The sequence below is a fragment of the Carcharhinus amblyrhynchos genome, chromosome 17, assembly GCF_965287045.1.
Source record: "Carcharhinus amblyrhynchos chromosome 17, sCarAmb.v2.hapA, whole genome shotgun sequence".
NCBI lineage: Eukaryota > Metazoa > Chordata > Chondrichthyes > Carcharhiniformes > Carcharhinidae > Carcharhinus > Carcharhinus amblyrhynchos.
Genome location: NC_137340.1, coordinates 56483283 through 56495338, shown reverse-complemented (window position 1 = coordinate 56495338; position 12056 = coordinate 56483283). Strand labels below are relative to the sequence as shown.

At 42.3% G+C, this 12056-nt stretch overlaps 1 protein-coding gene across 3 annotated transcripts in view; it reads right to left on the bottom strand.

Annotated features, from left to right (window-relative positions):
- The window catches only part of slka (STE20-like kinase a), a 167332-nt gene extending 155506 nt beyond the window's left edge, over window positions 1-11826 (bottom strand). The window contains exons 1-2 of one of the 3 annotated variants that reach the window (XM_080206006.1): window positions 11558-11826; window positions 11217-11482 (exon numbers count right to left, since the gene is read on the bottom strand). In XM_080206006.1, the coding sequence (XP_080062132.1) occupies window positions 11217-11366 (150 nt within the window). In that variant the 5' untranslated portion in view covers window positions 11367-11482; window positions 11558-11826. Of the gene's footprint in view, window positions 1-11216 lie in introns of all 3 variants that reach the window. The other 2 variants (XM_080206005.1, XM_080206008.1) reach the window with 2 other exon arrangements.
- Between the last annotated feature and the right edge of the window lie 230 nt (window positions 11827-12056).

The window sequence follows — 12056 nt, the reverse complement described above, 5'->3', positions numbered from 1 at the left end:
AACAACACCAATTCAAGCAGTGGAGCTCAGTGATTCAGAGCTACAACTGCAGTAGCTCCACTAATATATCCACATGGAGTTCATTAACCAGGATTAGAGAGCTGGATCTCAGTGGAACTGGGATACTGCCGCCTCAAATCCACCCGCTGAACACAGATTATAGCACAGTACACAGTGCCTCAAAACCAGTAAACTCAGGACCTAGGCTGTGCTGGATTTTGGATCAGGCAATTGGGTGGAGTGTAATTTAAAACAAGTCAGGCCAGTGGAGTAAAGAAAGGTCCTTCAGAGCGTGGGACTGCAAAATAACTAGGCCAGTGCCACCCTGTGCTAATGCAGCGCCTAGGTTAATTGTCCAGGTTATTTTTAATTTTACTCAATTAAAATTGATGCATACACGTTCTAAAAATGTCTGTTTTTTGGACAACTGGATTTGCAACACTTAAAAAAAATCCTACTGATATACTTCAGTCTTGTCACTGTAAAACATAGGGGATGGCCAGTAAAACTTTGAGGTCGGGTCAACCTATTCTAGCTTCCGTTTTCTCAAAATTGGGCTATTTTTGGACAGAACACTTGTATGAGGTATGCAAATAAGTTGTCCATTAGTTTTACACAAGATTATTTGGTGCTATCCATCTCTCAGTTCCTGCACATAGTATCCAGTACAGATATATCACCCATCTCGTAGTCCTATGAATGCATGCTGATAAATAATCCATGCTCCAGTCCCTGCATGTGGCATATGTGTAAATAGACCATTCTCTTACTCCCTGCACACCATATATCTATAAATAAGCACGTCTCTAAGTCCCTAAACAGCGTGTACCTGTTAAATAATCCAGTTTCATTCTCCTGGTGTAAGGCATACCAGTAAATGCTGAAACATTTGTGCCTCAATGCAGCAAGACATGGATAACATTCATATTTGGACTGATAAATGGCAAGTAACATTCATGCTATACAAGTACCAGGCAATAACCATTCCAACAATAAAGAATCTAACCACTTCTCCTTGACATTCAATGGCATTATCATCACTGAATCCACTAATATCAAATTCCTAAGGATTACTGTTGACCAGAAACTAAATTAGATCAACCATATAAATACTGTAGCTACAAAGCGGATCAGAAGCTGGAAACTCACCTCTGACTTCTAAAGCCTACCCACCACCTACAAGGTACAAGTCAGGAGAGTGATGGAATACTCTCCGCTTGACTGGACGAGTGCAGCTCCAACAGCATTCAAGAAGCTCAACATCATCCAGAACAAAGCAGCCCACTTGATTGGCACCCCAGCCAATGCCTTTAGATGCATGGCTTCCATCAGTGGTGCACGGAGGTAGCTACTCACATCATCTACAAGATGCACTGTAGGAACTCACCAGGTTCCTTCAGCAGAGCCTTCTAAATCCATGATCTCTACCACCTGGAAGAACAAGAGCAGCAGATGCCTGGGAGCAACAACGCCAACTGCAAGTTCCACTCCAAGCCACTCACTATCCTGACAAGGAACTATACAGCCATACTTCACTATCGCTGGATCAAAATCCAGGAACTCCCTCTCAACAGCACTGTGGGTGTACCTACACCACATAGATGACAGCAGTACAATATGGTTGTTCACCACCGCCATAACAGTGGTGGTGAGATACCATAATTCAAGGTCTGATTATACATAGCCAGCACAGCTTTGTGCGTGGGAAGTCACATCTGACAAATTTTCTAGAGTTTTTTGAAGAGGTAACCAAGAAGGTAGGGCAGTAAATCTTGTTTGTATGGACTTGAGCAAGACCTTTGACAAGGTCCCGCAAGCCAGACTAGTCTGGAAGGTTAGGTTGCATGGGGTCCAGGGAGAGCTAGTAAATTGAATTTAAATTTACTAGTAAATCTAATAGAGCTAGTAAATTGACTTGATAGCGGGGAGCAGAGAGTGATAGTCAAAGGTTGCTTCTCAGACTGGAGGCCTGTGACTATTGGTGTGCCTCAGGGGTTGGTGTTGGGACCCTTGTTATTTGTTACTTACATAAATGATTTGGATGGATATACACAAGGCTTGGTTAGTAAGTCTGTAGATGATACTAAATTAAGGAGGTATCGTTCATAGCGAAGAAGGTTATCAAAAATTACAGGGGGATTTTGATTAGATAGGGAAGTGAGCTGAGGATTGGCAATGGATTTCAATATAGATAATAGGGCTTGTACAGTGAATGGTAGGGCTGTGGGGAGTGTTGAGGAACAGAAGGACCTAGGAGTACAAGTACATAGTTTGCTGAAAGCAGCATCACAGGTAGACAGAGTGGTGAAGAAGGTGTTTAGCACACTGGCCTTCCTCAGTCTGGGCATTGAATGTAGGAGTTGGGACATTATGTTACAGTTGTATAAGTCATTGGTGAGACCACACTTGGGTGCTGTGCACAGTTTTGGTCATCCTGTTATAAGAATGGCATTGATTAAACTAGAAAGAGTGCAGAGAAGATTTATGTGGATGTTGCCAGGATTAGTGGGCCTGAGTTATAGGGAGAGGTTAGCCAAGCTAGGTCTTTATTCCTTGGAATATCGGAGAATGAGGAGTGACCTTACTGTGGTGTATAAAATCATGAGGGGCATCGACAGGACGAACACGTAGTGTTTTTTCCAGGGTTTGGTGAATTGAAAACTAGAGGACATAGGTTTAAGGTGAGAGGGGAAAGATTTAAAAGGGATCTGAGGTACAACTTCTTCATGCAGATGGTGGTGTACACACGAAATGGGCTATCTGAGGAAGTAGTTGAGACAGGTTCAATAGCAACATTTAAAAAGCATTTGGATAAGTACATGGATGGGAAAGAATTAGAGGGATATGGGCCAAACCGCAGGCAATAGGGGCTAGCTGGGAGGGCACCATGGTCAGCATGGACTGGTTGGACTGAAGGGCCTGTTTCTATGCTGTATTACTCCCAGAACTCTGTAACAGCAATTAAGGACAGATGAAAATGCAAGCCCTTTTCATTTAAAAATTAAAACCAAACATATCAGAGTCTCTGTTCACAGCATAACTCTAAATAATATGTTTTCTTACTCCCTGAATATGGTATTCCTTTAAATAAACCCATTCTCAGTCCCGGTGCACAGCACATCTGTCACTAAGCCAATGTGGTATAACTAACTGCCAATTTCAATACAATATTGCTCAGCTAATCAAGGGCTGAAGATTCCAAAGCTTTAGAATTCTGAAACCATAATGATCTATTCCACTAATGGAAATCAGTGAAGCATTATCAATAAACTGAGTCACAGTGAGACACTGATTGCATCACCCTGGTTATGGTGCTGTTCTCAGAATTCAGATATCACATCCATTACTTCTTATAGTCCTGTAAAAATGATCTTCTAATCCTCTCCAATCAGTAACCACAAAGGAAGCAATTGACTATCATTCGTACATGGTGTTTAATCTCCAATTCATTGCACAACTTCAACAACACAGCCCAATATCACTTCCTCTTCTTCAACAGTTTCTTACCTCCTGTATGAAGTTATCTGCAATATCAAGATAGATGTGACAGAATTATTAACAGGGAAGATCTTATTTGCATCGAAACAGTCATTTCTACTTATTTTAACCAATTTGTTTAGTACATTAAGCATTAACTCAAGTAGAGATTGACCAGCTAAAACCACAGCAGTGTGCCCCAGGACCAATATGATAATGATGATGATGAAAAGTTATTAGGGGTGGGCAGGAACGTAATGCTGAAGTTACAATCAGATGAGCCATGATCTTGTTGAATGGCACAGTAGGCTCGAGGGACTGAGTGGTTTACTCGTGCTCCTAATTCATATGTTCGGATATTTGATAAGGTGCCACACGAAAGGTGATTGTGTAAAATAAGGCCCCTTGGTGTAGGGGGTAACATATTGAAATTGTTTGAAGATTGGTTCATATAGAAGTTTACAGGATGGAAACAGGCCTTTCTGCTCAACTTGTCCATGCCGCCCCGTTTTTAACCATTAAGCTAGTCCCAATTGCCTGTATTTGGCCTATATCGCCTCGATACCCATCTTACCCATGTAGCTGCCTAAATGTTTTTTAAAAGACAAAATTGTACCCACCTCTACTACTACCTCTGGCAGCTTGTTTCAGTCACTTACCACTTTCTATCTGAAAAAATTGCCCCTCTGGATGCTTTTGTATCTCTCCCCTCTTATCTTAAACCTATGCCCTCCAGTTTTAGACTCCCTTACCATTGGGAAATGATATTGATTCTACTTTATCTATACCCTCATTATTTTATAGAGCTCTATAAGATCAGCCATAGAAAACACAGCAGTGGCTAACTCCTCTCCCAACTCATATATTTGCACGATGATGGAGGATTCTCCCATTGTTTTGATGCATGAGCATTCAGAAAAAAAAAGTTTACTGTCCAGGTTTATGTTGTCTGAGATGTGAGGCTGAGTCTTGACTTGTATAACAGATTGCTAATACTGCATTTGAAATCAGTGTTGGAGAGATAGTTGGAGGCCCTGCACTCATTTGTCCTGAAGGCACTTGATTCTGTTCTTGTCAAAAATCATTTGGTGACATAGTCTGTCCAAGGTTGGTTTATTCTCCCCATGTGTTGGGACAAATATACAGACAAACCATACATCTGTGATCAACTCCAGAGAGACTAACCCTAAAGCGCTGTGATCTAAGACTGACATCTAGACAGACTAACCATATAGCACTGTACTTTGATTTGATTTATTGTCACATGTATTAGTGTACAGTGAAAAGTATTGTTTTTTTGCAAGCTATACAGACAAAGCATACCGTTCATAGAGAAGTTCTTTGTGGGCCAAAGGGCCTGCATTGTGCTGTAGTTTTTGTTCCTAGAAGGGGTGTGTGCAGAATATAGTGTTACACTCATAGCTAGGGCGCAGCGAAAGATCAACTTAGTGCGAGGTAGGTCCATTCAAAAGTCTGACAGCAGCAGGGAAGAAGCTGTACTTGAATAGGTTTATACGTGACTTCTGACTTTTGTATCCTTTTCCCAGAAAGTGGAACAGAGAATGTCGGGGGTGCATGTAGTCCTTAATTATGCTGGCTTCTTTTTCAAGACATCCAGTATAATTAAGAACTCCACTTGGAGCAATAGATAAGGCATATTTATGTTCATTCTCTCATGAGATGTGGATGGCACTGGCAAGGCCAGCATTTGCTTTCCACCCCTAATTGCTCTTGAACTGAGTTGTTTGCTCAGCTGCTTCAGAGGGCAGTTAAGAGTCAACCACATTGCTGTTGCTCTAGAGTCACAAGTATGTGACCAGGGAAGAATGGCAGATTTCCTTCCTCAAAAGATATTAGTGAATAAGACAGGTTTTTCTGACAAATCGACAATAGTTTCATGGTCAGCATTAGTGAAACTAGCTTTACTTTCCAGATTTTATTGTATTTAAACTCCTCCAGCTGCAGTGGTGGGATTTAAACCCATTCGCCTGGGCATCTAGATTCTGGCCTCTGATAATGCCTCCAGTGGCATTACCATTGTGCCACCATCTCTTCAAAGAAGACATTTGATAAAATGCCACACAAAAGGTTATTCCACAAAATTAAGACCCATGGAATTTGTGGAAATATACTAATATGGATTGAAGATTGGATAGCTGACAAAACACAGAACAGCAATAAGCAAATCATTTTCAGATTAGCAGGGTAGAAGTAGAGAAACATTAAAAATAAAAGCAGGAGTCAGCCATTCGGCCCTAAGGACCTGCTCTACATTCAGTTTGATGACGGCTGATCATCAAATTCAATATCCTGAGCCCCCTCCTCCCCATATTCCTCAATCCCTTTAGCCCCAAGAGTTGCATCTAATTTCTTCTTGAAATCAGGCAACATTTTGGCTTCATCTACATTCTAATGGTAGTGAATTCCACATATTCACCACACTACCAGAAGGATATGGAGGCTTTGGAGAGGGTACAGAAAACATTGACTAGGATGTTGCCTGGTACAGAGGGCATTAGCTATGAGGAAAGGTTGGACAAACTTGGTTTGTTCTCACTGCAACGGAAGTTGAGGGGAGATAGAAATCTACAAGATTATGAGAGGCATGGACAGATTGGATAGTCAGAAGCTTTTTCTCAGGATTGAAGAGCTGACTACTAGGGGGCACAGGTTTAAGGTGCGAGGGGCAAGGTTTAAAAGAGATGTACAAGGCAGCTTTTGTTTTACAGAGAATGGTGGGTGCCTGGAACTCGTTGCTGGGGGAAGTAGTAGAAGCGGTTATGATACTGACTTTTAAGGGGCGTCTTGACAAGTACATGAATGAGATGGGAATAGAGGGATATGGTCCCCAGAAGGGTAAGGGGTTTTAGTTAAGTCGGGCAGCATGGTTGGTGCAGGCTTGGAGGGCTGAAGGGCCTGTTTCTGTGCTATAATTTTCTTTGATCTTTTCTCTAAACCTTGTCCTCCAGTTCTAGATTCCCCACAAGAGAAAAAATTCTTTCTGCATCTATTCTATCAAGTCACCCAAGTATATGTTTTAGTAAGTTCACACCTCAATTCCAATGAGCATAGGCCCAACCTTTTATCATAAGACAAAACCTTCATCCCAGGAATTAGCCTAGTGAACCGACTCTTGAACCATTTCCAATGGAAACATGTCCCTTCTTAAATGAGGTAATCAAAACTACACATAGTACTCTAGGTGTGGTCTCACCAATGTCCTGCACAGTTGTAGCAAAATTTCTTTACTCCAACTTTCTATTTACCTTCCTAATTTCTTGCTATATGTAAATGTTAACTTTTTGTGATTCATGCACAAGGACAAAAAGATTCTTCTGTACTGCAATCTCTCTCCATTTAATTAATATTGACTTTTTGAATTCTTCCTGCCAAAGTGAACACTCACATTTTCCCATATCATACTCCATCTGCCAATTTTTTGTTCACTCTTTTACTCCTTTGCAGACTCTTTGTACCTTCTTTACAACTTTTCTACCTATCTTTGGACCAGCAAATCAGAGCATAATACAGTCATTTTCTTATCCAATCCACTGATCACAAATCATTGGGATCCCAGCACAAGTCCCTGTAGCACTCCACCAATTACTGTTTGACAACCTGAAAATTACCCAATTGAATTTATCTTTAGTTAGCCAACCCTCTACCCATCATGCCAAAAAAAAGGGTGGCACAGTAGCACAGTGGTTAGCACTGCTGCTTCACAGTTCCAGGGTCCTGGGTTCGATTCCTGGCTTGGGTCACTGTCTGTGTGGAGTTTGCACATTCTCCTTGTATCTGCGTGGGTTTCCTCCAGGTACTCCGGTTTCATCCCACAGTCCAAAGATGTGCAGGTTAGGTTGATTGGCTGCTCGGTGCAGACTCGATGGGCCGAAGGGCTTCTTTCTGCACTGTAGGGTTCTATGATCATGAGCTCTTAGATTGTGCAGTAAATAACCTCTTATGTGACACCTTAGCAAATGCTTGTTGGAAATCCAAATACACCACGTTTACTGGTCACCCTTTATTCGCTCTACTGGTTATATCAAAGAGTTCCAATAGATTTTCCAAACACACCATGCATTTCACAAAATCATGTGACTCTGCCTGATTGTATTAGGATTTAAGTGACTTGCTAATACCTCTTTAATAATGGATTCTAGCCTTTCCCCACTGATAGATGTTGGGCTAACTGGCCCATTGTTCCCTGGTTTCTAACTCCATTCTTTCTTGAATAATGGTGTTATATTGTAATTTTCCAATCCATTGGGATCTTTAAAGAATCTAGCAAAGTTTTGAATATTACAAATAATGCATCCACTATCTTTGCAATCAATTATTTTAAGACTCTAGAATGCAGTACATCAAATCCAGGGACTTGTCAGACTTTAGTTTTCCTATTACCTTTTCTCTAGTGAAAACGATTATTTTTAAATTCCTCCCTTCCTTTTATCTCTTGATTCTTGACTCTTCTGTTGTAAAGCCAGATGCAAAATACTTGTTCAAAAATTCTGCCATTTCCTTCCAAATTTCCCCATCTCAACCTCTTATGGGAGCAAAGCTTACTTTAGCTATTCTCTTTCTTTTAAAATACTTAGTTTTTACTGTTGAAGTTTTTACTGTCTGTGTTTATATTTCTTGCTGGCTTTCTCTCAAATAACAATTTCTCCTTCATTATTTATTCTGTCATTCTTTGCCAGTTTGTTTTTTTTAATTTTCTGGCCTCCCATTAATCTTTGTGACACTTTGTAAATCTCTGTGTACATATTTTCTTTTAATTTGATACTAACCTTAATGTCTATTGTTAGCCAATGATGGTGCAGTGTCTTTCTTTGTCAATGAAATTTATCTTTGTTGAAACTTATATAATATCTCAATTGCCTGCCGCTGTTTCTTTATCATTTATTTACCTTTTAACTTATTTCCACATTCCACTTTAGCCAACACGTCCTTGTAATTGCCTTTATTTTAAGCTTGAGACTCTAGTTTCAGACACACAATTCTCACTCACAATTAATTCAAACTGAATGTGAAATTCTGTCATATTCATTCTTACTTAATGGATCTTTTACCAAGAGGCCATTAAGTAATCCTCTCCTCACATATTAACATGTCTAAATTGCCCATCCCTTGGTTTGTTCCAGAAAGCATTTTTCTAGGGAACTGTTGAATACATTCTATGAAATCATCCTCCAGGTCACTTTTGCCACAAATATATCTCAACTGGAGACTTGGGCAGAGAAGTGGCAGATGGAGATTAATCTGAACAAATGTGAGGTAATGCATATTTGGAAGGTCTAACACAGGTAGGAAATATACAGTAAATGGCAGAACCCTTAAGAGTAGTTACAGCCAAAGGGATCTGAATGTACAGGTACACAAGTTACTGAATATGGCAACGCAGGTGGAGAAAGTAGTCAGGAAGGGATATGGCACGCTTGCCTTTATTGGCTGGGGTACTGAGTTTAAAAATTGGAAAGTCATGTTCCAGCTTTATAGAATCTTAGTTAGGCCGCATTTGGAATATAGTGTTCAATTTTGATTGTCACACTACAAGAAGGATGTGGAGGTTTTGGAGAGGGTACAGAAAAGATTTACCAGGATGTTGCTTGATATGGAGGGCATTAGCTACGAGAGGAGGTTGGAGAAACTTGGTTTGTTCTCACTGGAGCGACAGAGGTTGAGGGGAGACCCAATAGAAGTCTACAAAATTATGAGAGGCATGGAGAGCAGTCAGAAGCTTTTTCCCAGGGTGGAAGAGTCAATTACTAGGGGACACAGGTTTAAGATGCGAGAGGCCAGGTTTAAAGGAGATGTACAAGCCAGATTTTTTTTTTTACACAGAGTGTGGCGGATGCCTGGAACTCGTTGCCGGGGGAGGTAGTGGAAATGGATAAGATGGTGAGTTTTAAGGACTGTCTTGACAAATACATGAATAGGATGGGAATAGAGGGATATGGTCCCCAGAAGGATAGGGGGTTTTAGTTAAGTAGCATGGTTGGTGCAGCCTTAGAGGGCCGAGGAGCCTGTTTTTTAAAAGACTTCTGGATGAGTATATGGGATTTAATGGGATTGGGGGCTACAGATAGGTCTATGGATTGGTAGGTGTTGATGTGATCGGCGCAACTCGTGGGCCGAAGGGCCTGTTTGTGCTGTAGTGTTCTATGTTCTATGTTCCTGTGGTGTAAGTTTCTTTGTTTCTTGATTTATCCAATCCATACGAAGATTCAAATCTCCCATGAATATAGCACTACCTTTTTTAAAAAGTCCCCCTTATTTGATTTATACTCTGCCCTACAGTTTAGTTACAGTAAGAGGGTCAATAAACTACCCCAGACAGTGACTTCTTCCCTTTGCTTTTTCACATCTCTACCCCAACTCATTCTATATCTTGATTCCCCAAACCAAGATCATTTCTTACCACTGTACTGATCTCATCCTTAGTTAATGGACCCAGCCCACTTCTTTTCCCTTTTATTTCCTTCCAAAATGACAAATACCCTCCCCTCCAATCTTCTGATTCCAGCATGGTTACTTTGCTACCATGTTACCATATGGCACAAATAAAAATAATTGGTTATCAGTTCATCCATCTTGAACTAATGCACAGAATAGAATCTATCCCCCTAACTATACTGCCCACACCACTATTACATTCCATTTTTCACCCTGGCAACTTGTATGGCCCCCTGCATCACAATGTTGTGGTCATTTTGTTCACCCTCACTACAGTATCCTCTCTCATTTATACAAATTACAAGAACTTTGAACGTACTCGACAATTCCAAGCATTGAGGCTCCTGCATCACTATCATCTGGTACCTGGCTCACACCCACATGTCCCTTGACCACAGACCAATCTGAGGGACCAAGCCTAAGAAGTGTAACTGCCTCCTGGAACAAAGTGTCCAGGTAACATTCCCCTCCCTGAGGCGATGCAGAGTCAGAAGCTCAGACTCCAGCTCATCAACTTGGAGCTGAAGTTTCTCAGCTGAGAACCACAGATAGGGTTGCTGTGGATCACATACATGTCCAACAGTTCACGTGCTCTCCAGCTGCCACTCAGCATCTGCCCTGTTATCTTTATTGTTTATTACCTTTCAAGTTCTGAAATATCACAACTGTTGGCTGTATACCAAGTAGTTTAATGAATCTATAAATTTAATTCAGTACTTGTATCTCTCTAGTACAGGTTAAAACTACTGCCTGAGTTTAGAAAGATAAAATCTTAAAAACTCACCAAATAATCACCTATTTGCTCACCAACTTCTGGGAGCTGATGAATGTCAAAAGTAGCAATTCCTTCCCCCTCAGCACTGAATTCCCAAATTGTTACTCGTACCTCATCACAGTCAGCCCTTGTCGCACTCTGTGTTCACAATCTCATTCTGAGCCCAGTACCCAGCTGGTAAAATCTCTCCTGCACTCTCAACCACCTCAAGTTCCCTCCTGAAGGAAAGATTTTTAAAGTCAGGACAGCAGGTGTCATTGACAGGCCAGTGACTTAGTGAACTCTTTCCACCAAAGGTCCAACAACCCAAGTTGCTGCTGTTTGCAATTATCTCGAAGCCACCATATCAATTTATCTCAGCTGCTTTCTGACTCACTTCAAACTCAATGGTTTCCTGTTTGTATTCTTTTCCCTTCATCTAAGTTTCTCAGAAAATAATAGGGATCTATGGCTGTTTTCAGAAAGTGCCACACTCTGCCTTTCACCAACCTGTCATCAGTTTTGGCCTCACCTTATAGACCTTGCCAAAGGCTCCATCGCCCAGCTCTCCAATGATCTGCCAGACCTCTTCGGGGTTCACATCCTTTTTCACATGTTCAAACTGCTTTTTCTTCTTCTCCCCTCCAATCTTAAAAATCTTTCGAAAGTTAAAGAAGGACATTTTCAGAACTGAACAAATGGATTTTCTGACTTTCCAATCCTAAAATTTAGGGTTGATCAGTCCCTGATCCTGTCCATCACTCCAGAACACACTGGTGCGGGGCTTCACTCCAGAACCTTCCCGGGGGCTTCACTCCAGAACCTTCCCGGGGGTTTCACTCCAGAACCTTCCCGGGGGCTTCACTCCAGAACCTTCCCGGGGGCTTCACTCCGGATGCCGCTCGGGACTCTGGCTGCCGCGCTTTACTCGGGATTACCTCAGGACTGACTCTGCGTCCCGGGGGGGGGGGGGTTCGGGGTTCAATGTCAGCCTCGCCCCGGGTTCACTGGGGGAGCCCGGGCTGCCGCTACAGTGCCGGGTTACTGCGGGTCGCCAAGCCGACTGCTCCCGGCCTCATTCCCGCTCCAGGATCGCACAGGCCCGGGATCCGCCTCCAGCCGCCTCGCTCGGTGCGCGCGCTCTTGCAGACAATGCGTGTGACCCAGGCTCGCTCCCGCACTCCGTGCGCGTGACCGGGCTCGCTCTCGCACGCACCCCCTCGCACGCCGACCCTATCGTCTCCTGAGTGACAGCCGAACCAACCAATCAGTACTCGGAGCTCAGGGAAAGGCGGGTTTGAGTGGGAGGAATCCTCCAGTCCGCCCAATCGAGCGCCGATCGCAGCGAAGAATCAGCAGCAGCAGCTTGTCT